The sequence below is a fragment of the Alternaria conjuncta genome (assembly GCF_024043145.1).
Source record: "Alternaria conjuncta strain BMP 0040 chromosome Unknown scaffold_22, whole genome shotgun sequence".
NCBI lineage: Eukaryota > Fungi > Ascomycota > Dothideomycetes > Pleosporales > Pleosporaceae > Alternaria > Alternaria conjuncta.
Window position 1 is genome coordinate 138,977 of NW_026250111.1, and position 25,486 is coordinate 164,462.

Consider the following 25,486-nt stretch of genomic DNA (forward strand, 5'->3'; position numbering starts at 1 on the left):
TATGACATAGCACAAATCAAACGCGTGATGGAGTTAAGGTTGATGCGCAAAGAGATGCGATGATGGAGTGCTATGAACATCAGCGGGCGCGGCCCTGGGGGCGCGCGGTACGGTAGCTTCCTCGTGTGAGCCGAGGCCGGCGCTTGCTCCCGGGCTGACTCAGCGCCCGTCCCACCCACATCATGCCCACCACTCCTGGGCGCGACCGATCATCAGTGCCAGACACTTCAGCTCTCTCGATATGCTTACCTTGATACTACATATGGGGTCATGCCCCGAAAGACTGTCTGCAGTGTTACAGTCAATCCAGCTAAGCCCATCCTACCCATGAGTTAAGTCTCCATCCGATGGGCGGGGTTTCTCTTGGATATGCGCTGCATCGTCATTTAGCGTCTCACGGTCGTACCACGCACTTCCATGCTGGGGTTCTGTTCTTGTTGCATTCTTCTGTATTGCCTTGCTCTCTGCCATTAAGCTTAATTTCGTGACTGGTATCATACTGAGAAGCATGAGCGCGCAAAGTTGCGCTGCGTCCAATGGGTGGCAGGTGGCATGGCGGGGCTCCTCACCGGATCTTCAGCTCGATAACATGTGAGGTATTGTTTACTATCGTGTCTTGTGTCTCATCTTCCTTCATTATTTGAACCCGCACCTCGATCAAGCTTGACGATGGCAGACGCTCGTCCGTGTTGGCGATGGCAGTGTTGTGAGTGCCACGGCGACAACAGCGTTGACAATGACCTTGGGTGTGCACATTGCGGATGTCATTGGAGATGCCATAATTGCAAGATTTTCGATGCAAGCTATAGGGTAGAGACTACTGCTGGATCTCTTACCGCGACGGCCACACATCAGCGGTTGAAAGCTGTCGTCCGCATGGCTGATCAGGTTGTGCCTTCCTCGTCGTAGGCCTACCCCACCAACAAGCTTCCTCTCAGCGCCCGGCACACGATGGCAATCGTCTCTCCTCTTTCACTTCTTTGCGCAAGGATACCGCCTGCTTGACCAATCTGCCTCCGGTCCCGGACCGTTCGCTAGACCTCTCCTTCACCTCCAATATACCCGACTCACTCTTGCCATTTCGAATCACTTTTTGCCATGGATACCTGTTTTCCTATATTGTTGCCTTATGGTCTTAGCAGCCAGTATCAGGATATCTTGAGAGGGAGGAAAGATACGCCAGTGCGATGTGGACTGCCGCAATACCGCACTGCAACGCTGCTGGAGATTTCGAGGCTCAATCCGTTTGATCCGCACCAGTCTCTGCCCTCTCTCGGCCGTACGCCCAACCCCCGTCAAACCATTCGACAAAGTAAGCCTAATTACCCTCGTCAGAAGGAGGATAATATGGGGTTCCAGCGCAACATCAAGAAAATCAATATGGGTCCAGCAACAGGCAAAGAGAGACGCGGTCGAGCGAGGCGAAAACCTCAAATTTCGGTGCGCAAGCTCCCCAAAGCTGGCTCCAAGTTTAGTCCCGGATTCCGAGTGGGCGCATCCCAGGACTTGCCAATCACGCTCGATAGCGATGATGACGCGCCGACAAGCACTCCCCAGCGGTAAGTCAAGACAAATCGCGCTCACAATACGCCTGTTCTACGCTAACATCGGTAGTTTTGACCCTCGTCGAACGCATGTCTCACTCGCCGAGCCCAACCTACGAGGTTTCCGCTACGATGGCACGAGTGAGAGCCCGCGCGCATTACCGAATACGTTGCATGCACCCATAGGCTTCGTCCTACGACGCTCCTCGCCAACATCTAGCGGGCCCGCAAAGGATGGATCGCATGCTGTACCCCAAGAAACACTACAACGAGATTCTGATGGCGGTGGAGAAGCAGCACCGATCCGTAAGCCTGCCACGCGACGCACACGCCAACCTCACGCACTCAATGAAAGCCGGAAAGAGAGCAAGCCTGGGACTATCAACATGAGTCTTATGGATATCGACGACTTCGGTCTGAGAAGTAAGGTCGCTCAGCTAATGGCTGTAGCACCCGCGCTACCCATTGTGGATCTCTATCACCTCATCATGGACAGCGAAGGCGATCTACCGTTGGCGAAGAAACAAGCCATCAGGATGAGTGAAGCACCACCGGCACGGCATCAACCAGGCTTGGATGCAGACGGCGAAGAGGTCATGGTCAAGATAGACCCCAACGATCCCGCTTTTGAGTGGGACGACGATGAACCTCAGCCTGAGTCAGCCGCTACAATCGCATCGAGACCACATTCCAAGCCGAAAAGCAAAGCTACAAAGTCAAAGAGTCTACACCATCATGCAAAGCCTTCCAAGAGCGCAAATTCAAGTGCAAAACACTGCTCAAATACGAGCGCCAAACGAACGAAGTCGTCTTCAATGAACCCTACGCACGCCAGAGAGACCAGCAGCGACCGCGAGTTCGTCGTCCCCGATAATACTGTTCATTACGATCTCAATTCTGATATCTCTAATGGCTCTGATGAGTTTCTCGGTGTTGAGGTACGCAGTAGACGTGCAGACAGAGACGTTGAGATGTTTGACAGCGAGGACCCATTAGATCTGGATATAGACATGCAGCCGCGCTTTGCATACACCGCCAGACTGATGAGGAAAAGGGCTAGAGTTTGAAGGATGTAAAGAGTGGTTCGATTGTACTTAGCGACAGGTAGATTGAGCGGTATTGATACCCGGCGTTTGGTGTATGTGGAAGAAATGACAGGTCGATTTCGGGTTGCTGCAATATTCTGTCAATGCATACACGATTCCGCGCAGCGTCGTACAAAGTGTACAGAGCTGCAGCCATCTGCTAGCTACGTGATATTTAATTGTACTTTGTGGCATGAGCGCCTTGTTCTGCGATTGCTCCATTCAATGCCTGCTCGATCCTGCTGTCACCTTTCAAACGAGCGCTGAGACATTGGAGTCTCACAGGCAAGACAACAAACAGCAAAAGCATCTTTAGCGCAAACAACATAGATAAACGCCATGCTCTCTTACCTGTGGCAGCGTGCTCTCAGTCACCTCGGTTTTCCAGGTGAAATTGACAGTACACCATCCTTACCATCCATCACATCTCCGTCCTCTACCCTATCATCCTTCTCACTTCAACTTCCCGTCATGGCAGTCGACTGCCCCCAATTCTCGTTCACCAAACCAAAACGTCTTCCAAAGCAACGGTGCCGCCCATCCAATGCCGCTTTCCGGGTTGCAGCGGCGCAACTCGATCTTATCAATCGCAAAGCAGGAGGGATTCGTATACCAGCGATCGTAGATCTGAGTGACGGGGAGACCAGCCCGGAGGTAGAATACGAGATGGTGGAGTATGCTGTGCAGTAAGCAGAACGCGTAGGAACGACTGGACACAGTATCTGACGAATGCATTTAGGAACGCACTGGCAAAAGAAGGTGGTCTCCCAAGTGGCAACACGTTCGAGCGCAAGACCCCAATATCTACGAGTAGTTCCAAGTCACCAATCTCGCAACGAAAGCGACGCTTCATCGTGGACTCGGATGACGAGGATAGCAGTGAGTTACCATGCTTCCCATTCAGGCTCATATACTCACCTTACTTAGCATCTTCAACGTCGTCTCCATCATCTAGCCAGAAACATCACCAGAAAGAGCGATCCGTTCGTTCCGTTAGTCGCAACACAAAGCGACGAAGAGACAGCTTCCTATCTGACTCTGACGCTCCCGGCGATCAACCAGCCAGAAAGGCGAAGAAGCCGCGACAAGACCTGGCGGCCGAGCTGGACGATCTGGATATCGAAATGGAGGGTTGGAGCGCAGCTGAAGAAACGCCTAGGAGACAGCGGCGTAGAAGATAGCCAGTGGGGTACGCGGGCAGCGAGCGTGAGGTACGCTGATTTTGCGTGCTCGCCAGGAGAGACACTACACTTGACGCAAACATAGCACGAGCGCACAGAATGATAAAGGCATGAAATCGTCTTCTCATCTACCCAACATCTAACTGGATAGATCTATCCCATCATTTAACAACCAAGAAACATCCTCAGATCTACCTTCTCATCCCTATTCTTCCATATGTGACACAACTAACCCACCATCATCCGCACTTAGTGGTGGCACATTTTCACAACAATGAATCCTAGGATAAGCATACCCACAAGAATACCACCGATAATGCCGACTACAGCTATAGTCGACAAACCGCCTTCAGCGCCAGAGCTGCTGGACTTCACTTTGAGGTCCAGAGTGGAAGTAGGCTCAGCAGCGACATCTGCTTTGGAGATCTCGTGGAGGATGTCTGAGATACTAGACGGAGAGGCCATGGGTGTGTAGGGAGTCGTCGGGGTGACGATGGTCGCCAGCGCGGAGAGCTGAGTGACAAGCGGCATGGCGGGGATGGAGTAGGTGGAGGTGGGCTCCGAGTAAAGGGCGTTGATGATGGAAGGGGCTAATGGGGCCATGGTGTTGTGTTGGTTTGTTGAATTCGGGATGTGAGTTGGAAGTCCGGCTTCAAGACTATCGTGAAATGCGATGTAGATGGAGCTTGGTGATGTAAGCTTGTGACGAGGTATGGAAGGTCTTTTGTAGAACGAGTGGCGATGTGGTGTGAATGATCGTGAGACATGATGCTTTCACAATAGCTGTTTAGAGTGTTCTGGTAGAATGTCGTAAGTTGACAATGTTGCGAATTGTGTTAATACTGTGGACTACTTACTGCTGGTATCCCCGAGCTGAAACGGATGGACGGCACATGATCATGCCTGTCATGCTGCGACCATCTCCATGACGCCCGTGTTGAATCCTTCCAGATCACAATCATCTGTATGCAGGATGCCTCATCGCTCTTGGTGGTGCGCGAATATTCGCGTTGTTCACGCTCGACCCAATGAACTGCTGCATCTGCGTCTCCACCTCTTTAGCAGCTAAGCGCTGTTGCTCTTGTTGCGCTGCCAATAGCTTCTTGTTCTTGTACCGCGTCACGGTTTGTTGATAGAATACCCAGCATATGAACGAGAGGAAGAAAGGCGCAAAGACACACATGGGAATGAACCATGGTAAAGGAATGGGACCGATCATGCGTTGTTCGGCGTTGATGGGCTCAGCGCGGTGTGAGAACTTTAGTGCAGGCATGTTGTGCGATGAATAGAGAAAAGACTGTAGATATGTTATTTGTATTGGAGAGTTGCGATCGAACGAGTGAGTGTGTGGTTGTTGAATGAGTGTGTAGGTAAAGAACGAATGCGCAGGTAAGAATGGCAAGTGGGGACGGGACCTTCACGATAGTTAAACCACACCAGCACAGCCCCCAGCAAATGAAAGAAGTGAAACCCACCCCAAAATAACCCCGAAAACCAACGATATTGCCGGCGCAGAACCAATCTCACTGTATCAAGTAACGAGTCTCGGTATTAAAAAAGCAAAATTGCAGGATACCTATGCGAAACTCTAAACTCCACTAGCTGGAAACGCGTCTGACAGCTGTACCTGTTTGATCTTCAGCAACCACACCACATCTTCGCTGTCGACCAAAACATCTACCTGTGGTGCTCGCGATGCATTGTGGGCGAATGTAGCGGTGATACGTCGCTGTAATCTCGCGTGCGGTTATAATCGTGGGGTGGGCCGTTTGCACTCAACGGCGAAACTGGCTGACCGGCTGGGTACTCCGGATTACGGGCGAGCGCCGGCAGATCGGTCACAGGACGGGATTTTGGATTCGAGCTGCGCGTGGGTATAAAGCTGGGTAATTGTAGTCGATATCCAACATTATCACCAGTTCCATGCGTTGCGACTGACTGGAAGTTATCAGCGGATGTCCTTCGATCTACGTGGTCTCGCGTCGCATACGCACCTTTTTCGTCGAAGCCGTCTTGCCAGTTCTGTGCGCGAGCAAGGTCAACCGGATCCATGCCATATCCCTCCGAAATTGGTATGTCAGCATAATGGGTGGTGGAAGGTGAGCCGTCACGGCGGCGTCGTCGTCCACGGACGACCTCTTTTTCATAATGTGGGTAGCGACGGCGGCTATCACCCTTTTCCGGGTCATGGGTCGTGGGAATTAGACCCCTACAGTACTTGATCGCTAGGAAGCATACGAGGACGACACCAAGGATCAGTATGATGACGCCGATGATGTGGCCTGGGTTTTTCGCGAAGCGGGGACTGTCTCGCTTGGCGAAGGTTGAATGAAGATCAGACGACTGATCTGCTATTGGCATTATGGGATCAGTCATTTCGAAAGGTGTGCCGCGATCGAAAGCGACTCCGGTGGCTTTAGGCATCAGGGTGGACACCGTACCATAATCGACGTACGATGGTAACGCATCAATCGGCGGTGCTACATTTGGATTCCAAGGATTGTTCGAGACTGCCTTTAGGAAGGGAGACGCACTTGCGTGAGCACTGGCGGTTGAGGTCGTCTTCGTACAAGCTGTGCAATGGTGGCAGCCGATGCTAGAAACGGGAATGTCTGAAGAGAAGAATGTGCCTCCATCGGATGCAGTGGAAGTAGACGTAGGGACAGCCGACGAGTAAAAGGTACCAGGATCTACTGCTGTTGAAGTGCTTGTGGCGGAGGCAACAGCAGTCGTAGAGACGTCCGAAGAAAAGAACGCTCCCCCGTCTGAAGCAGTAGACGTCGATGCAGCGACATCCGATGAGTAGAATACACCAGAATCGACTGCAGTCGAAGTGGTAACAGAAGACGAAGTCATCGTACCTGAGGAAGAAGTTTCTTGCGCGGCATTAGGCCAAGTAAAAGCCGCCATAGTATTGTTTTGCGACATGTTGGATGTTGAACAAGTAATGTTGGTGATTTCGTCTTGTTACGTCTGGTCGTAGTTGGGATAAACGAGGACCTAGGAAGATTGCGGAAGATCAATTGTATACAGTAGCTCAATCGCGGTGTCCGTACAGATCCCGCACCATATGGTGACTATCACTGGACATTAGGCCTGTGAGCTCACAGTGTCGGGTTCGATGACGCTGAGCGCTAGTCACGTCAACGGCGACATTCTAAAAGGTATTATTCAACACATTGTAGGCTGTCGGATCCATGAGATCGTGAAGATTCAGCAAACCTGGCGCACAATGCCCGACGAAGTAGAGTCTAGAGTCTGTTCCTCTCCTACTCCAAGTATCAGCACACTGCTAAGAAAGCACACGGACATAGTAGCAACCTTCTCATACCTACGCGCAAATCGACTTCAGACATGGCGTCTCCGTACACCGTTCCTTACTCCAGCGGCCTCGCCCTCGCGGCTACTAATACCACCAATGCTTCGCCACTACAAAACAACATGACCTCCGTCTATCCCAGGCCTCTACACCCACCAAACACTTCAAGCGCCGAATACCGTATCTGGCTCGGCTTCTTCATCTTCGGTGCCATTTCCGCGGCGATTATGGTCATAATGATGCTTTGGCTGTGTGCGTTATCATCTGGGGTCGCTCGTTTGGCTCGTAGAAAGCGCGAGGAGAAAGAGGAGCAGAAAAGCTTAGCAAGTGAATATGAGATGCATGAGAGGGTTCGGGAGCCGGAACGTGTTTTTAGGAGGGGTAGATAAGATGAATAGAGAGATGGGAAATAAAGCGGAACAATTCGATCATTCGATCATGCTGTTGAGGTGAAGTGTAGGATATTGTAGTGCATGGTGTAATTCATGGATGCGACTGTTTTGCTGTACCGTGACATGTGACAAGCACTCGGTTGAGACATTCCGTTGCTCCGAGTGACGTCGTTGTGAAGGTGCAGTATAACGTCGCCTTTTCCCAAGTGAATGTCAGTCGTGAGGCTTCCAGAGTATCGCCAGTCCATAATTTAGCGTTAACCGAGGGTGCATGAGAATGCAGGGCTATTGCGGGTGGGATGCCATGACGGAGGCGGAATGGACCGGTTTGGCGCACGAAGACATCCCGCGGCCGGTGGAGCTTTCTTTTTCTGTATCCGAGCTTTGCGCAACCCTCCCGCCGCGACCACCCACCTCGACGACCTGCTACCACCACAGTGTAGCTCCAATTGGGTCGTGACAACATCTCCATACCCTCAACATGTTGGCTGCTCGCTCCTTCGCCGCCCCCGCGCGGCAATGCATGCGCCAGGTTAACCGCGCACGATGGGCGCCCGCGCTGTCCCAGGTGAGCTTCCCGCGGGACACCCGATTCTTGCGCCTCAAGACAATGGGTGTATAGGAAGAGAAAAATAGCCTGGAACTCTACTAACACACATAGATGTCCGCCCGCACATACGCCTCCGAGGTCGCCAAGTTCCACGGACAGAAGGGCAGCGACGGCAAGTACTCCGTCACTCTAATCGAGGGTGATGGTATCGGCCCCGAGATTGCGCAGTCGGTCAAGGACATCTACTCGGCCGCCAACGTGCCAATCAAGTGGGAGTCGGTCGACGTGACCCCGCGCCTGAACGAGGACGGCAAGACGGTCATCCCCGACGAGTCCATCGCCAGCGTCAAGAAGAACTTGGTCGCTCTCAAGGGCCCCCTCGCAACCCCCATCGGCAAGGGCCACGTCTCGCTCAACCTTACTCTCCGCCGTACCTTCAACCTCTTCGCCAACGTCCGCCCCTGCAGATCCATCGCCGGCTACAAGACCCCCTACGACGACGTAGACACTGTCCTGATCCGTGAGAACACCGAGGGAGAATACTCTGGCATCGAGCACATTGTCGTAGATGGCGTTGTCCAGAGCATCAAGCTCATCACCCGCGAGGCCTCTGAGCGCGTCCTGCGATACGCCTTCCAGCACGCCCGCGACATTGGCAGGAAGAAGGTCCGCGCTGTGCACAAGGCCACCATCATGAAGATGTCCGACGGTCTCTTCCTCAGCACCGCCCGCGAAATCTCCAAGGAGTTCCCCGACATTGAGTTCGACGCCGAGTTGCTGGACAACACCTGCTTGAAGATGGTCACCGACCCTGTTCCCTACAACGACAAGGTCCTCGTCATGCCCAACTTGTACGGAGACATTCTCTCCGACATGTGCGCTGGTCTCATCGGTGGTCTCGGTCTTACTCCCTCCGGCAACATCGGTGACAACTGCTCCATCTTCGAGGCTGTCCACGGTTCCGCGCCCGACATTGCTGGCAAGCAGCTCGCTAACCCCACCGCGCTTCTTCTCAGCTCCATCATGATGCTGCGACACATGGGTCTCACCCAGGAGGCCGCCAACATTGAGCAGGCCATCTTCAAGGTTCTTGCTGAGGGCAAGGTAAGTCACGGACACTTTCTTTGTATATGAATACATGCTAACGATATTATAGACCATCACCGGTGACCTTGGTGGCAAGGCCAAGACCTTCGAGTACGCCGACGCCGTCATCAAGGCCCTGAAGTAGATTAGGTTATGGATTTGACGAGCATTGAACGACCGAATGGTAGCGATTGCATACTGTGGATATGTATTAGGCCTTGTACTATAGCTGCCATCTAGCTAGATATACCTCTTGAACTTTGCACGTTATGATCGATTCACTATTTCCGGAACTTACGTGAAATACTAGAAACGGTCATTTTGATATGTCTTTGATATCAGCGCCGCCTGAGCTCGTAGTGATATTAGATGTGTGCCATAGATGCGGTCTTGCAGAAGAATAGCAGCACCTCCAACGTCCAACGGCAACGCGGGCAAGTATTGCCGAGCAACATCGCCTTACCTTGACCAAGACCCCATCACAACCCCAATCTCCCAATGCCACCCAAACCTCCCATCCGGCTTCCTGCGAAACCTCCTACTGCACTGAAAGCGTTCGCGAAGCCCTCACTACCGGTTCGACCCGCAAATCCAGCCCCGCGCACTCCGCATCCATCAAAGCCCACCCCAGCAACACCATCTCGCACCGCTCCCCCACCACCACCACCACCACCCCGATGGCATGAAACCGCACGCGCTCGCACAGGCGGCCGCTACCTAAAATGGGGCACAAACGGCATCGTAGCCATCTGCGCGCTCCTCTGGATCCGCGACCACTTCATTGAAATCCAGCATGTGCGCGGCTCCTCCATGGCACCCACGCTCAGTCCCGATGCACACGAGACAGGTCGGGAAGATTACGTTATTGTGCGGCCGTATCAGGAGCGCAGAGATGGCAAAAAACGGGCTGTGAAAGGAGACAAGGGGGAAGATGGGAAGGATGGCGCTATATTCTGGGGCGTAAAAAGAGGCGACGTAGTAACGTTCTGGAAACCGCATAAACCGGGGGAAATGGGAATAAAACGCGTAGTCGCGGTGGAAGGGGATACCGTGTATCCTACACGGGGTTACGCGCTTGATCCTGCTTCGTTCAAGGACAGGTTGAAAGGTGTACCAGACGGACTACCTGATCACGACGAGGACAGCGTTGCGGGTAGAGATGGGGAGGAAGTGGGCAAGGTTGTTGTGCCGTATGGACATGTGTGGATTGAGGGGGATAATTGGCGGAAGAGTCTCGATAGCAATGATTTTGGGCCGATTAGCAAGGCGTTGATACAGGGGAAGGCGGTCAGGGTTTGGAGGGACTGGTTGGGGCTGAGGGAGGTGGGGGATGAGAGGGTGAGGGGGGAGAGGGGGAACAGGAGTAGGGTTGTGGAGGGGAGGAGTGAGGTTCCTGCTGTGTTTTTGGATGGGTGATGGATTTGGTTGATACCCTGAAACATCAAGATGGTAATAAATGCTGTGGTAGTAGTAGGTATGTGCATGTATATCTACCCCATTCAGTCTTTCTTGAAAAGCGTCTCAATCTCCTTACAAACCGCATCGGTCACACCCTTCGTGTTCTCGCTTCCACCAAGATCCTTCGTCTTAACCCCCCTCTCCGTAACATTCTCAATCGCCTTCATCAACCCATCAGCCGCCTTTTCCTCCCCGACCCACCTCACCATCTCCGCCGCACTCCAGAACGCACCCACGGGATTCGCAATCCCCTTGCCCGCGATATCCGGCGCAGACCCATGGATAGGCTCAAACATACTCGGGTTCTTCCTCGTAGGATCGAGATTCGACGACGGCGCAATACCAATTGAGCCACTCAGCGCAGCCGCAAGATCAGACAAGATATCCGCGTGTAGATTTGTCGCGACGATGGTGTCGAGCGAGGAGGGATGCAGCGTCATGCGTACCGTCATGGCGTCCACAAGCATCTTGTCTATCTCCACATCCTCGTACTGTTTTGCGACTTCGTAGAAGACTTTGTCCCAGAGGACCATGCCGTGGCGCTGTGCATTGCTTTTGGTCACCATGGTGAGCTTCTTGCGTGGTCGTGAGCGCGCGGTCTCGAATGCATACCGCATTAGGCGCTCGATGCCGACGCGAGTGAAGATGCTGACTTCAGTGGCGATGGTGTGCGGGCTGTCTTCGTGAGATGTGCCGCCTTGGCCGGAGTACTCGCCCTCGCTGTTCTCGCGGATGATCATCCAGTCGAGATCGCCGGGTTTACAGTTTGATAGAGGGGATGTGGTGCCAGGGAGGATACGTGTGGGTCTGACATTGACGTACTGGTTCAGCGACTTTCGGATTGGCAAGATGAGGGACCAGAGGGATATATGGTCTGGCACGTTGGGCCAGCCGACGGCACCGAAGTAGATGGCATCATAGGCTTTCAGTTGCTCGAGACCGTCAGGTGGCATGTACCATCCTCGCTCGAGATAGTTCTTGCTACTCCAGTCAAAGGTTGTGAAGTCGAATTCGAAGCCGCCGATGGTTTTGCTCAAGACGTTGAGGACTTGGATGGCGGCTTCTGTTATGTCGACGCCGATGCCGTCGCCGGGGATGCAGGCTATACGGTGAATGTTGGTAACAGAGTGGATATGTGACGGCATCTTAGTGGTTGTGGTTGCTGTAGGTTCGGAGATATGTTCAAGCAAGGATCAGAAGGTCCGATTGATAGAGATCGGGATGGCGATATATTACCCTGCAGGTGGTGGTGTTCTCTCGCGATCTGACGACGACAGCAGGCTCATGATGTCTTATACCGCAGGCAGGTCACTACTGCCGGAGATTCTTTCTCCGCGCAGGACAAACTTCATCCGGACATAATTCTGCGTCCCGACGACGCTGCCCAAGACAGATGCAGCGCCCATGTGCACCGTGAGCTAGCCGCTCGCAGTTCCCCCCTCGAGACCCTGTGCGTCGCGCCTTCCCCGCGCTAGCTCACTGCAGCCGCATGCCCCACCAAAGCCACGCGTGTCGAACGCACCAGAGCTCACCGCTTGGGCCGAGACCACCTTTGCCATAACAAACGTCTTTCTGCCTTTCTCGCATCTGAACCTCAATTGCTTTTTCCAACACTACAACAAAACACCCCGTACTACCCCACAATGGCTGCTGCGTATCCTCCCGGCGGAACCTTCTTCGAGACGGTCAAGAAGAGCTTCGTGGACGTGCCCGTCGATGAGTCCAAGGACAATGCTATCTCGACGAATGAGTTCCTAGAGGCAGCTGAGAGCACGACTACCCTGTTCGACGTCTTGGGCTCGGTGGCGTTCAAGCCTGTCAAGAATGACATGAGCGGCAACATCAAGGTGAGGACTTTAATTGATGCTACAGCCGCAGCTATACTAATGCGAGACAGAAAATCCGCGACAGACAGCTCGCAGCACCCGCCCAGTCAGAATCACTCCAAGAGCTTGCCCTGAACGAGCTCAAGGAGAAGAAGCACACCGCCACCGAGGGTCTCGTATGGCTGAACCGGTAAGCTATCCTTTCACAACCCAACATCACGTTGCTAATCTGTCCCAGTGGCCTCGACTTCACTGCCCAAGCCCTCCGCCACAACATCTCCAACCCCTCCAAGGAGCTCGCCGACTCCTTCCGCGATGCCTACGGCAACACACTCAAGCCCCACCACTCCTTCATGGTCAAGCCCATCTTCAGTGCTGCCATGAGCGCCACACCCTACCGCAAGGACTTCTACGGAAAGTTGGGCGATGACGAAAGCAAAGTGCAGGCTGAGCTCGAGAAGTGGCTCGCGGCGCTGGAGAAGCTTGTTGCTATCCTGAACACATTCTTGGCGAAGAAGGAGGCCAAGTGGTAGACAAGGAAAATGAAGTAAAGATAGGTACTGGCATGTCCTACGCTATGAATGATGAATACGGGCAGCTATACAGTGCTGCATGACACAAGCTTTATACCTTGCGTCCGTGACCTCTATACATTCCCTTACCCATCCCACCGTCCTACTTCCTCCTCTCAAACACAAACAGCGCCTCGTCCTTGCCCGCAAAACTCGGCAACGGCATCCTAAGCACCAACTCAAACTGCTTAAGATTCTTCTCCACCCACTCATCAACCACCACATCCTTGAACCCCGTAAACCCATTCCCGTTCTGCGTCCCCGCAACTACAATCCTATCCCCAGCGAACGCCTTAAGCAGCGGACCCGTGAACCCCCCTGTCGCTTGTGGATATACCAGCAGTAATACGCATCCCTTCCCGCCATCATGGCGTTTAAGATACTCCTTCCCATCCATAATAATCGTATCTTCAATCCACGTCACCCTATACTCACTAACCTGATTATCAATAGCCCGTACATCAAGTCCCTTCTCCGTACCAATATGCGCAACAGGGAAGTTGCGGAGCATATACGTCCAATACCCATTTCCACTCCCTACATCGAGGATAGGCAACACATCTTCCTTTGCCGGCCGCGCCGGCTGAGCCAGCTTAGCCAGCACGTGTAAAGCGGCGTAAGACGGGACGACGCAGCCGAAGTGGTGGTAGAAGATTGGGAGGATGTGATGCGAGATTCGGGTGTTTGTTGTTGAGGGTAGAGGACCCGCCCATTCTAGTTCTTCGCAGGAGTAGGCCCACAGATCGAAATAGGGGTTTTTGTGTTGGCGGGGGGCTTTCTTGGGGTCGCGTTTCGCTGGGAGCAGGGTTTGGGTTGAGGTGTTGAGGAAGCGGGTTGTTAGGTGGTTTCCTATGCGTTTGCGTAAAGTGTCGGCTTTTGCGGATTTGGTGAAGTTGTTTAGGGCGGTGGGGGGGTTGTTTTGGGGGGAGAAGAGGGTGGTGTAGGCTTGGATTTCTTCGGGTGTTGGGAACTGGGGCGGGTCGAATGGTTTTCCGGAGTCATCGTGGTACCATCCATGGAGACCGTGGGCTCTCTTCGCTTCGATGGCTCTTTGGGTCGCGTGGAGCGTTGTTTCGGCTTGGGCGCGGTAGATGTATTTGTCGGTTGGGGGGATGCCGAAGGATTCTCCGATGCATTGTGCTAATGGCTTGTTGCTATGGGTTGGAGAGTATTCTTTCTCTGTCCAGGCCTCGAAGAATGCATCGGGGTTGAAGTTGGTCAGTGCCATGTTGGTGGTTCACGGGTAGATACCGATCCGCGATTATGCTTGCAAACCTGCACAACCACAAGTACAATTGGTAATATACGATTCCAACTCTTCCTCGTGTCGGTACGTCAACTCAGAACGGTAGTAGGTAAACAACGCGCGAATCGCAATAGTTTGGTCGTAGTGCTGCGATCGGACTTGTTCCGCAACGCCTTCGGCAAGCGTCCAATGAAGGCTAGCTGAGAAAGAAGCAGGGGTGATTCCGTCATCCATCGGTAATCCGCCTGGTCAGCAAGCGTCTTCTCTCTTCCCCACAAGAGGCTGTTACTAACCTGGCCGTGCCTTAGTCACTCATTGCAAATGCGATGCGCGAAGTCAATGAAGCTTCGACATGATGCGCGAAGTCAATGAAGCTTCGACATGATGCGCGAACTAACTCTCCCCCTACTAATAGCTATAAAGACGCCTCGACGCTTTCGATGCCAGGATTCTTCCTTTCGTGATGACAGACATACCTGGTGAACATCGCTCTACTACAACAGACACATCGTATTCGACAACCACAAAGACACTTACTGTAGTCGTTGGTCTTTTCGCAATCATCCTGGCTTTCTCAAGCACGTTCCGCAGTATCTGGTTCCCTGCTGTTCTTACCAAACCCGCCACACGCGCAATGTCGACCGCAGGCCCAACTTCAATGAAGCTCACCAAGCGCGGTTGGTCGCAACGCGGACATGCCGACCACGACTGGCTGTACACATACCACACTTTCTCCTTCGCGTCGTACTATGACCCCAGACACGAGAGCTTCGGCCCGCTGAGGGTCATCAACGAAGACAGAGTAAAGGCCGGCACCGGTTTCGGTACGTACACCCCGTCCCATATACACGCCTACTCCTTTCTAACACTACCAAACAGGAACGCACAGCCACGCCGAATTCCTCATCTTCAGCTACATCGTCAACGGCGTCCTCGAACACAAAGACAGCATGGGCAACCTCGAAAACCTCAAGCGCGGCGAAGTCCAATTCACCTCCGCCGGCACCGGCATCCGCCACTCGGAATACAACCGCAACACCGACTCCGAAGTCCACTTCCTCCAGATCTGGGCCAAGCCCAACAAGCGCGGTCTGAAGCCGCACTACGAGACGAAGAAGTTCACCGACGAGGAGAAGACGGATAAGCTGGTTAGGATAATGGAGTCTACGGACAGGATGGAGAAGAGTAAAGGTGCTATTGGGCTGCAGGCTGATCTTAGCATGGATGCGTCGATTTTGAGCCCGGGCAAGAAGGTCGTTCATGAGCTTGTTGCTGAGGGGCCGAGGAAGCTGTTTGCTCATGTTGTTATGGGTGGACGGTCGCAGCCTAAGCAGGGTGGGGCGCAGATCAAGATTGGGGATCAAGTGTTTGGAGAGGGCGATGGCGCGTATATTGAGGGAGTGAGCGGGCCTGGCAAGATTGAGATTGAGAGTGTGGGCGAGAAACCTGCGGAGTTCTTGTTGTTTGACATGGGGCCTCAGGATGCATAGACGGATTTCTAGGAACGTTTCACATGCTGATTTTCAAGATAGTAATGCACATTTAGGGTATCTTGCGTGTGCCATTTCAGCACGCTGCCGTCCATCCAAAATATTCCCCATCCGACATGGTAGGATTTTCGTCGACCTGGGGGAATCCATAGATTTCGTTCTTGAGCCTTCGCTTCAGCTCTTCCAGCACTCGACGATTCCACTTACTGAAGGTTCCTGGTCTGATTGATGTCGCTAGTGGGACTGTGGGTATCTTGAGTACACAGCTGGTGACCATCACCATGTATACTCCAATGGCTACGCTAGGCTCTGCTTTTATCTTCATGGCTTTTGGATTGAGATGGCATCGTCTGCGTGGAGAAGAGTTTGGAGGGTGATTATACGCGAGCTGGTGCCCTGGGGGGTCGGGGGTGTAAATCTTCAGCGGTTGGCTTTCACTAATCGTTTGATAGCTACGCTGTCTGCCTTTGAAGTCCACGCAATCAGTTTGCTCCCCGTTCGACATCTGATCGAACGCCAGGGTCGCGGTGTCATAGATGCGATGCCAACGCAACCGATTGATCCTCTAACCACCAACTCATTGCCAGCGCGCAAATCCACACCCTGACACACAAACACTAAGTATATCATCATCTTCAGGTTCAGTGCCCGGCATCCGACCACATGACAGGTGTCGTCGCTGTTTCATCCGGCTCGATCAACACATGCTGTGTCAATGAAGCGTCACTACCAATCAACTCGCTTTCGTCATCAGCGTAATAGCCTGATGAGCTTTCCGAAGGCGTTCTCCTGAGACCAGGTCTTCTCTCTCTCGCAAGAACTATACTACAGCCATATATGGCACAGCATAGTGCTGCTATGAGGATGCCTACTAGAACGCCTAGCGCGAAGTACGGAAAACATGGGGGTATGCTTGGAGGGTGTTGGTTTGGGTTTTGGATTATACCTGTCATGATTCGTGGTCGGTTGAGTGGATGGATGGTGGTTGTTTTGTGACTGAATGAAGCTATCGGAGAAGCTAATGTAGCGTAGTAGCAGGGCGCTATATATACATATTCTGGCTTGCCTTTCATATCATGTGGTTGCGTCACCTTGCCAGACGCGCCTGTTATGCGCACCTAACTCGTCCCCCCAGCGTTTGTTTCCCTCATCAGCTTTGCTTCAACGACCTTAAGGCTTTTAATCCCATAGTTCTTCCAGTATATCTTTACTTTTCGTCTTCTTCGCCGCGTCGTTCGTAAAAGGGTTTCCGCAGTCATATCTCAAGTCACTGTGCGATACCTGCGTTTTACCACCCTTACTGACAGCATCTGCTCCGTGGCAGAGGCTCGGAGACCCTTCGTAATGGGACGACGAATCGCTGATGTCTGATCGGACACTGTATCTAGAGCTCGACGGATACGCCGGTCCCGGTACAGTAAGGCGTTGCGCGACGCTATGCGATGGCGGCTGGGTTTCTTCCTGTATAGATGTGACTTGAGGCATAATAGGTATAGCGCGCAGGCCATGCTCCTCATCTCTTTTATGAGATCGATGGTGGAGAGATAAGAGTAGCTTGAAGGTGAGTATGATCTGGATGAGGAGGACGAGGAGGATGACGAGGCAGATTACTGCTATGCTTTCGATCTCCATGTCGCTGTTGTTGAAAGATGAGCGATGGGTATGGTTTTCAGACGAGTGAATGAATGAGAGATGTATCTATCGTGAGCACACGTAAGCGCGACGCGTTATTATGATGATATCGACAGCAGACCAGCCAACGCAGGACGAGATGTCTGAAAAGGAAGTCTATTCTAGATCCAAATCTGGATCACACGATGGCGTCTCAATAGCATAGCGTTAATCACTCCGTCATGTGCCCTAACTCCGCCATTTCCTTGCCTTACTTCTCTCAGAGCCAGCACTTCTCACTGCACACGTCCGTTACAAACAGGTTCCAACCACCTGTCTCTTCCTACCAGACATCGCCGTAACCACCACCCCCGTTACTAAGCATAATACACCACCCCCGGATGCGCATTCTCAGCCGTCTGCGTCGGTCTCGGCCGCGTCGTTCTATAGTCGTAGTATAAGTCTGACTGAGGATCTGTTTTCTTGGGTCCAGCGTGGTAGTTGCGCGTTCTGATCTTCATGCGTCGGAGCCACTCTTTGAAGAGAATCCAGCGCCAGATGAGGGGGGTTGGGGAGTTTGGCATATCGGGTGGGGGAGACTTTACTGCTAAACTGTGGTACCGCGAGCTTGAGAGGTTATTGGGTGGTGCACGAGATGTGGAGAAGACGGTGTGGCGAAAGATGTACGAAGAGGTAGAAAGTGCAGCATAATTAGTGAATCCATTAGTAGATGACACTTATCGTCACGACTGGCTGGATGCCTGTGTCACTCATCACACACTTCACACCGCGGGGAAGCCCACGTCCACGTTCATGATCATAAATAGAATAGAAGAAGAGAGTGATGAATGGACATTCAATTCTAGGTACACAACCAACCAGCTTTTTCGGTGGCATCAATGATAGCTTGAATATCCGTGTTACTTGGTACACTTGATCGTTTTGTTCCTTCCAACGAGCCGATCGTATGACATCTTGTGCATAACCGTGGATGTGAAATGGGCGCGTATTCCTTGCACGATGGATGTCCTCAGCTGCGCACTGGCATAGGCTCCTTGACGGTGATAAAGATCAGATAAGATACGAACGGGACGGCGAGGCAAAGGCCGAACAGCATGAGGATTTCGTATAACTGATTCATTGTAGGCGCGGATAATGGTCTGGGTGTGCTTGATCGAGATAAGCCTACGCGTTAGGTATCTAGTACGACGTATGGGGTTTTGCGGAAGAAACAGAAGACGAGGCTGGTTTCCAACGATATAAGCACCAGGGTCGTCCATTCCACCATCTCCACTGCCAGCGTATCGCCCCTTCCTAGTGTCGCAAAGCCCTAGCCACGTCATTCCTTCAAAGAATTTTATTATCCTCCTCTTTACCTCTATCTCTTCCCAGGCCAACGCTCACCCAACACATAGCTGTACCGCCCCCTCTTCTCAATCCGTGCATCCTCGTCACACAATTCCCCCTCATCAAACCGCTCATACCGTGGTAAAGCCGAGACTTCACTACTTCTCCTCGTAACTGCTCGCGATGGCCTCTGCATCCTTATCGCACCGTCATCCAGCCCAATTCGTGTCGAGCCTTGTACCAAATCAGCGAACTCATCTTCACCATCTCGCTGGACCCGTCGTTGATGCATTCTCATGCAGACTTTGTAAATGATGCGTAGGACGATCAGACCCGCGGCGATTATGACCATAACCCATAGTGCTTTGGCGTTGGGCCAGGTGAAGTCGGAGGCCGAGGCATCGTAGTTGCTATTTGGGGTTGTCATGGCTATGGCGATGAAGAAGGTAGTATACACGAGTTCCTAGAAGACATCGTGAATGACTGAAGGGCGCATTGCACTTGAAGAAAGGTAAATATAGTTTGAAGATATCCGAACAGCAAGCTGCTTCGCTGGCGAGAGACTGGAAGCCGTGCTGGCAAACGCGCAAACGCAATTTAAGCGTGAGGAACGATACCTAGCGACACATCGTCGTGACAACATCTTCACTTTTCTCGGTTCGAATAGCAAATATTATTTCCTAACTTTGCCACACAATGCATGTAACCATATCGACGTTACGTCTCCGTGTACTAGGTCAACCCTCCTTCTCATCGGCATCCGGCTGATCCTCGTCGTGATAATCATTGACTCTCGGCCCCTCAGGTCCTTCAAGCGATTCGTCCACTTCGCGGAATGCATCTACGAAATCTATTCGCGCCAGGACGATGTCTAGATAGAGGGAGAGAGCAAGAAAGCCTGCGATCAGCCAGGTAGAAGTGTCCGCCATGGTTAGATGCAAGACACTGTGTTGAGATGTGTTTTGAGAAATCCTTTCGAAAGCGTAAGAAGTTAGATGACAGGAATACAAATGCAGAAGTAAGAAGAAAGACACACAACCAGTACAGAGGGCGACGGGAAGTACTAGCCAAACGACCGTACCAGCAGCCGAACTCTGATAAGCAAACACCTGAATCGGGTAAGAAACTGAGACGTCTACGTGTACTCCAAACATCCGCGATTGCGAACGGGACGCTACTTCCATCTATCCTAGTAATATACAATCGCAAGTGTAGGTACTCAGGACAATGCTCTGCGCCAGCGTCATCATCAACGACTGAATAGAACACGTCCACGACAGTGCAGACTTTATTGACACTCGTGGACATCTTCTATTAAGTCATTGATAACAGCGTTGATGTAGCAAGTTGCGTAATAATACATGGGTATTCTGGTCCTTCTGCAGCATGTCATCTCCAATTCTCGTTTCCATCATCTCTTGCTATCCTTCAGATACGCATTCCAATCAGTCTTCTCACCCTGGACATCGACTCCCGTCACGCCGTCCCCCTCTGTCCAACCCTGCCACTTCTCCAAGCCAAACAGATGACGCATAGTAGGCCGACCATGTGGGCAAGCCCACGGCTTATCCATACTGCCCATGTGTCGAACAATTTCCCGCATGCGTGGCGTCTGAAGGGTCTTACCGATCATCACAGAACTTCTGCATGCGCGACTTGCGAGTAACTTCCTGACCTTGGAGGGGCGCGGTATATGCGACGATGTGGACATGGACGAAGACTGTGGGCTTTCTACGATGAGTGCGAGGAGTTCCTCTAGATCCGTAGGTGTAAAGGTGACTTCTTTTGACATTGGCAACGAGACCAACTGCGCATGGTTGTCTGCGCCATTTTCATCCTCGGTGTCTAGATCGACAACAAAGCCGTTTGCGGTGAGTGAGGGTTTGTTCGCGCGGATAACTTCCTTCTCCACGGCAGTCAGCTCAAGAGGGTGTGGGTGGACTAGTCGCTGTGGCACTAGCGTTGTCGTGGCAGCGAGACGCTCAAAGTTGTACTTCTCGTCACTCGCATGCTGGTCGATGATGAAGAGGTCTGACGTGGGTGATGTGGATGTAGGCGGCCGTACAGCGATGATGAAGCCAAGATTGAACTGACCAATGATGCGCATTTCATTGAAGTCGGCTTTCGTTACTGTAAGGCTGAGACGCTCTTCTGGGTCTTCCTGGTTCAGCTGGGTGCTTGTCGGTAGTGCAGTCGCCTCATCGGTCTCCACACTCGACGCGTCGATGGATGCCTGTACAGTTTGTAGGTGCCGAGCAATGATATCCACATCTGTCTCGATGACACGCTCAAGATTGATGGTCCAATACTTCTTCTGAGTAACCTTGAATAGTTTGTTGGCGCGCTTGAGGTTCATTTCAGTGGGCCGGGCTGCAGCTTCTTCAGCGTCAGCAATGAGCTGCGCAATCTTCGCTTCTTCTCTCTCTTTCTTTTCGGAATCTTCTATATACTCATCATCGTCCGCGATCTCTGCTTCAGCTTCAGCTTGAGGCTGTACTTCACCATCAGACGAGGATTCCTCTTCTGGAGCTTCTTCGGAGATGACTGTTGCGCGCGGCGGTGGAGCGCTGGATGAGACAGCGATATCATCCGTCCGCGGTTCCTCAAAGCCGCGGGACGGCAGGTGCTTATGCGGAGATGGAGAGCGTACAGGTGCATCAGACATAAGACTGTTTTGCGCGCCTCCAGTCTCGTCCTCCCCCTCGTCCTCATCATCCTCCTCGTCCTCCTCCTCCTCCTCCTCACTACTTTCAGCTTGGGTACCCGGTGCTGCAAAGCCGCTCAGGCCCTTCTTGAATAAACTCCTCTTTGGCGTCTGATTCAGCGGTTTACCGGAGAGAGAAAACTTGGGTGTGTGTATCCTAGAGCGTTTGGCAGCCATCGATTGGCTCCCCGTACCGATTGTGGAAACCGTCGTCGTGTCACCAACAGTTATAGTAGCTTGTTGGATTGGTGTGCGCATTGGACGCATACGATCAAAGGCGTTTTGGATGGTACTTTGTGACCAAGACTTCTGTGGTGTCTGTACTATGGCCGGGATTGGCTGTTGTTCATCGTCGCCGTCATCAGTGGATTCTGGACGCTTTGACGAGATGACTGGCTCCTGCTTGTGAGGACTCTGAGATGCTATGCGGGCATTGAAATCTTGTACGATTTTCGAAGGCTGTGAAAGCCTGACCGGAACCCCTGCTGCTTCGTCTTCTGGTTCAAACAATGGTGACTGTGACCTTGAGCGCGCTAGCTCGACCTGATTCTTTTCCTCTGGTGAAGGGCTGCGTGGAGGGACATGTGAAGCGGACATGGGCTCTTCGGGTGACTCTCTATTCTTGGGGGAGCTGGCTCTTCTAGGTCGTACCATTGGACGGACCGTTCGTTCTTCGGAGTCCCTGCCAGCAAACCGCTCAATGAGACTTGCCTTTACGAAGCCTGGACGGACATTCATATCGGGCGTGTCTTGAGGAGATAGCACTTCACCTCTCTTTGGAGTCTTTTGGGGAGGCTCGACATCATCTTCTGATTCACTTCGGTCGCCTGCAAATGCTGAGGTGGTGCTTTCACGGGCGTGTATTGTTGGCGGCTTGAAGGCGGATGTGGGTGTCTTCTTGCCCAAGAGTTGAGCTTGGGGTACGCTCTGATCATGGCCCTCAAATAGCTCTAGAAGAGCGTCCTTGAGGTTCTCCAATAGCGTGGTCTGGTCGTGGAGCATGATGGTCCGCTTGTCTGGACTAACATTGACATCGTAGGCATTCGTGTCCAGCTGGATGTCTGCAAATACAAAAGCCGACTGCGTGATGTTATAAGATTTGTAGACCTCATTGATGGCCTTGGCAACTTGTGGCAGAGCACAAGGCCGCGAATTCACAAAGAACATCTGTCGGTCTTGTGTCTGGCGACCTTCACCCACAACAGGGCGGGAAATGTGACCCACTATCTTGACTGTTTTTGAACCTGTTTCCTCTTGTGTGCTCCAGTTCTTTGCGCTTTGTGTGGCACCCAGCCGGCTCGAAGGGTCCATGACGAATTCGAGACTTAGAGGAATCAGGGCAGCAATCGTCTTTGCGCCGTAGACATTGGAGATGTTGTCTCGCGTACTCGCATTCGCGTTGGTCGAGAAAGCCACCGTCTTCTTTCTTGACTGAGTCAACACGATGGACGAGGGGATGGATATTGGATCTACACTCACCCTTTCGGAATCTGATTGCTCACCGAGAACTTGACGCCTACGCTGATGCAAGCATATGCGTTCAGCAGCTGCAGCACTTTGTTGTACTCCCGCTTGATGTTCTTCTCCAGCTCCTTCCGCCGTACAGGTAGGTTATGGAACAGTGTCTCGACCACCACAGTCGTGCCCTGCTTGGCTGCTACCACCGACGTCCCCTTCAGCTTGCCGGACTGCTCGAACTCCAGCTTTGTACCCTTTGGGCCGTCGGAGGGTCGAGCCGTAATGATGTGAAAGTTGGATAGCGCGCATAGCGACGACAAGGCCTCGCCACGGAAGCCGAATGTCTGTAGGGACGAAAGGTCGTCGTAGGTAGCGAGTTTGGACGTGTAGTGCTTAAGCGCGATCGTTTCGTAGTCGTCTGGGGAGATACCAGAGCCGTTGTCTTGAACCTCTATGGCATCCAGGCCATAATTCTTGAAGCGCACCTCTGTTCACTATCAGTCAGCTCATGTCAACCAGAAATCGTGGGGCGAAGACATACCAACTGATGTGGCGCCTGCATCGATGCTGTTCTCGACAAGCTCTTTGCAGACTGACTCCAGACCAACAATGACCTGGCCGGACTGGATCTGATGCACAGAGCGGCCCTCGATGGCCTTGATGGTGGCCATGTCAACCCATGCCGAGGTGACGTCCTGGAGACGGTTGAATGCGGACGGCGTGACTACGCGACGCGTTTCGGGCTAGCCAATGGACGTGACGCGCTAAATGTGGGGGTCAACCGGTCGTACTCCGCACTGAGGAGCTTCCCGCTTTACGTTTCAGACTTCAGGATAAACAAATTGCGCCTTCGACACGTTTTAGTTTTCAACCCCCAGACTTCAATTTTCTTCGCTCTTCGCATGCAAGATGAATGATCCAAATGAGCTCGAACAGCTACAAGCGGTCGTCCGTCGGATGGCCGTGCAATCGCAATTCGAACACGATCTGTGAGTGCCAGAAACAACTGCGTCCGCGACGTAGGCGTCGCATGTCCTAGCTATGGCAGACTTGCACAACGACTCGCACCATTCATTCGGGTAGCTGACGTTTTTGCAGAATCACTAAAAAGAAGCTCGAGCTTGAACAGATCAACAAAGCAGCACGCGCCAATGATGTCGTGTATCAGAAATATACACGCTACTACGCAATGAAAGACTGCCTGCGGCTCATGAATCTGATGCATCAAAAGCTCCCCGTAGAGCTACGCGACTTGGTGTACGAGTTCCTCTGCGTTGAACCTGATCGTCCGATTCCCGTTGGGCCATACTATCACTTCCGCAAATACGATAAGCCTTTTCACGATCCATTACAGAGGCAACATTACGACGGCTTCGTGGGACCAACCATTTCGTTCAGGGGGGCGGCACCACCAGCTCCTTACCGCGCTATCACCGGTAACAATCCGGACGTCGATGTGAAGACAGGGAAAGCCGATGACAGCAACGATGTGCAATTGAGCCTGGAACTTACAGAACGCATCGCGAACTTGGAGTTAATCCATCGGGATTATGATCGGAGTTTGGTCGACGACGATAATACCACTGTCCTTCCTGACGGCCGAGTCAGAGAAGAACACACACACAAGCCACCAAGGGATATGCCACTTCCATCCAGCTATTTTCTGGACCCCAGATACGTTGGTGCGGAAGCTGCGTATGAGATACAGAAGATATACTACGGGCTCAACACATTTTCCATATGCAGCGTTGAACGGGCTATATACAGCTTTTCCGAAAATCACTCCGGCCACAACATAGTGGGATACGACGACGAAGATGGTACCCCCTGGGAAGTACCGGAGGCCGTTCAGACAAAACCACTGCTGTACCCCAGGAACCACATCAGAAATCTCCAGGTTCGCCTGAAATTTGAGCACTTCGACGAGTATATGCAAAGAGATCACCTCACGGAGCTTGATAAATACTCCTACGAACGACGCTTCTTACGCTTCACGGAGCAAAACTTGGAAGGTCTCGGTCAATTTCTGAGGGAGCGGTCCAAGCACGATATCAACATCGAGTTTGTTGTCATGAGTGAACTCCCAGATTTCACAGATGACCAGTTTGGACTGAGCGCTCAATGCAACTACGTGAATTTCCTGCAATCTATCAGGAACTGGGTTTACATCATGAAGTATGACTGTGACAACATCTCTGTCAAGGTCACGCATCATGACCCACCGATGTCGGCTTTTCCGCGTGACATCAGTGGGTTATTCGGTTTGACACAAAAGCAATGGGAGCAAGTAAGTATAGCAATCGCCAACGTCAGGCTAAGTGACCAACACTGAGCTAACACTGATACAGGAGAAAGCCGTTCATCAGGACGAACGAGCCTGGGTGGCGCAATTTTACCTTGCAATCCCATGGATGGATGCGAACGACATCTCGTTTGGCTATCCCGCTGTTGAAATAGACCACATGCTTCGCGAGCGATGGGGCATGGACTCGATTACGGCTACCGAGGCCACGCTTCCCATTACAGAAGGCAGATATTGGCCCAGCTCTATCAACCCGGTGCCTCTTGACCGCAGGTGGGGCTAGAGGGACTCGAGAAGAGGAAACACCCTAGAGCC

General features: G+C 52.4%; 9 protein-coding genes across 9 annotated transcripts; 5 read left to right on the top strand and 4 right to left on the bottom strand.

Annotated features, from left to right (window-relative positions):
* Positions 1-1,380: 1,380 nt before the first annotated feature.
* Positions 1,381-3,810, top strand: J4E85_010268 (uncharacterized protein; the record flags this gene model as incomplete). Its single annotated transcript, XM_051474480.1, has 5 exons — positions 1,381-1,559; positions 1,615-2,482; positions 3,284-3,315; positions 3,369-3,508; positions 3,557-3,810. The coding sequence occupies 5 exons, from the start codon at positions 1,381-1,383 to the stop codon at positions 3,808-3,810; spliced, it is 1,473 nt and encodes a 490-aa protein (XP_051321670.1).
* A 249-nt stretch (positions 3,811-4,059) lies between these two features.
* Positions 4,060-4,413, bottom strand: J4E85_010269 (uncharacterized protein; the record flags this gene model as incomplete). Its single annotated transcript, XM_051474481.1, has 1 exon — positions 4,060-4,413. The coding sequence occupies one exon, from the start codon at positions 4,411-4,413 to the stop codon at positions 4,060-4,062; it is 354 nt and encodes a 117-aa protein (XP_051321671.1).
* Positions 4,414-8,002: 3,589 nt separating this feature from the next.
* Positions 8,003-9,302, top strand: IDH2 (NAD-dependent isocitrate dehydrogenase; the record flags this gene model as incomplete). The annotated part of the gene is made up of 3 exons (XM_051474482.1): positions 8,003-8,089; positions 8,183-9,175; positions 9,228-9,302. 3 exons carry the CDS (start codon positions 8,003-8,005, stop codon positions 9,300-9,302), a joined length of 1,155 nt encoding a protein of 384 aa, XP_051321672.1.
* A 1,354-nt stretch (positions 9,303-10,656) lies between these two features.
* On the bottom strand, positions 10,657-11,760 carry J4E85_010271 (uncharacterized protein; the record flags this gene model as incomplete). Its single annotated transcript, XM_051474483.1, has 1 exon — positions 10,657-11,760. The coding sequence occupies one exon, from the start codon at positions 11,758-11,760 to the stop codon at positions 10,657-10,659; it is 1,104 nt and encodes a 367-aa protein (XP_051321673.1).
* Positions 11,761-12,258: 498 nt separating this feature from the next.
* Positions 12,259-12,974, top strand: J4E85_010272 (uncharacterized protein; the record flags this gene model as incomplete). The annotated part of the gene is made up of 3 exons (XM_051474484.1): positions 12,259-12,462; positions 12,513-12,631; positions 12,680-12,974. The coding sequence occupies 3 exons, from the start codon at positions 12,259-12,261 to the stop codon at positions 12,972-12,974; spliced, it is 618 nt and encodes a 205-aa protein (XP_051321674.1).
* Positions 12,975-13,116: 142 nt separating this feature from the next.
* On the bottom strand, positions 13,117-14,241 carry J4E85_010273 (uncharacterized protein; the record flags this gene model as incomplete). The annotated part of the gene is made up of 1 exon (XM_051474485.1): positions 13,117-14,241. One exon carries the CDS (start codon positions 14,239-14,241, stop codon positions 13,117-13,119), a length of 1,125 nt encoding a protein of 374 aa, XP_051321675.1.
* Positions 14,242-14,893: 652 nt separating this feature from the next.
* Positions 14,894-15,749, top strand: J4E85_010274 (uncharacterized protein; the record flags this gene model as incomplete). The annotated part of the gene is made up of 2 exons (XM_051474486.1): positions 14,894-15,083; positions 15,139-15,749. 2 exons carry the CDS (start codon positions 14,894-14,896, stop codon positions 15,747-15,749), a joined length of 801 nt encoding a protein of 266 aa, XP_051321676.1.
* A 4,369-nt stretch (positions 15,750-20,118) lies between these two features.
* J4E85_010275 (uncharacterized protein) lies at positions 20,119-23,540 on the bottom strand (the record flags this gene model as incomplete). The annotated part of the gene is made up of 3 exons (XM_051474487.1): positions 20,119-22,837; positions 22,891-23,356; positions 23,411-23,540. 3 exons carry the CDS (start codon positions 23,538-23,540, stop codon positions 20,119-20,121), a joined length of 3,315 nt encoding a protein of 1,104 aa, XP_051321677.1.
* A 238-nt stretch (positions 23,541-23,778) lies between these two features.
* Positions 23,779-25,454, top strand: J4E85_010276 (uncharacterized protein; the record flags this gene model as incomplete). Its single annotated transcript, XM_051474488.1, has 3 exons — positions 23,779-23,858; positions 23,968-25,156; positions 25,218-25,454. The coding sequence occupies 3 exons, from the start codon at positions 23,779-23,781 to the stop codon at positions 25,452-25,454; spliced, it is 1,506 nt and encodes a 501-aa protein (XP_051321678.1).
* Between the last annotated feature and the right edge of the window lie 32 nt (positions 25,455-25,486).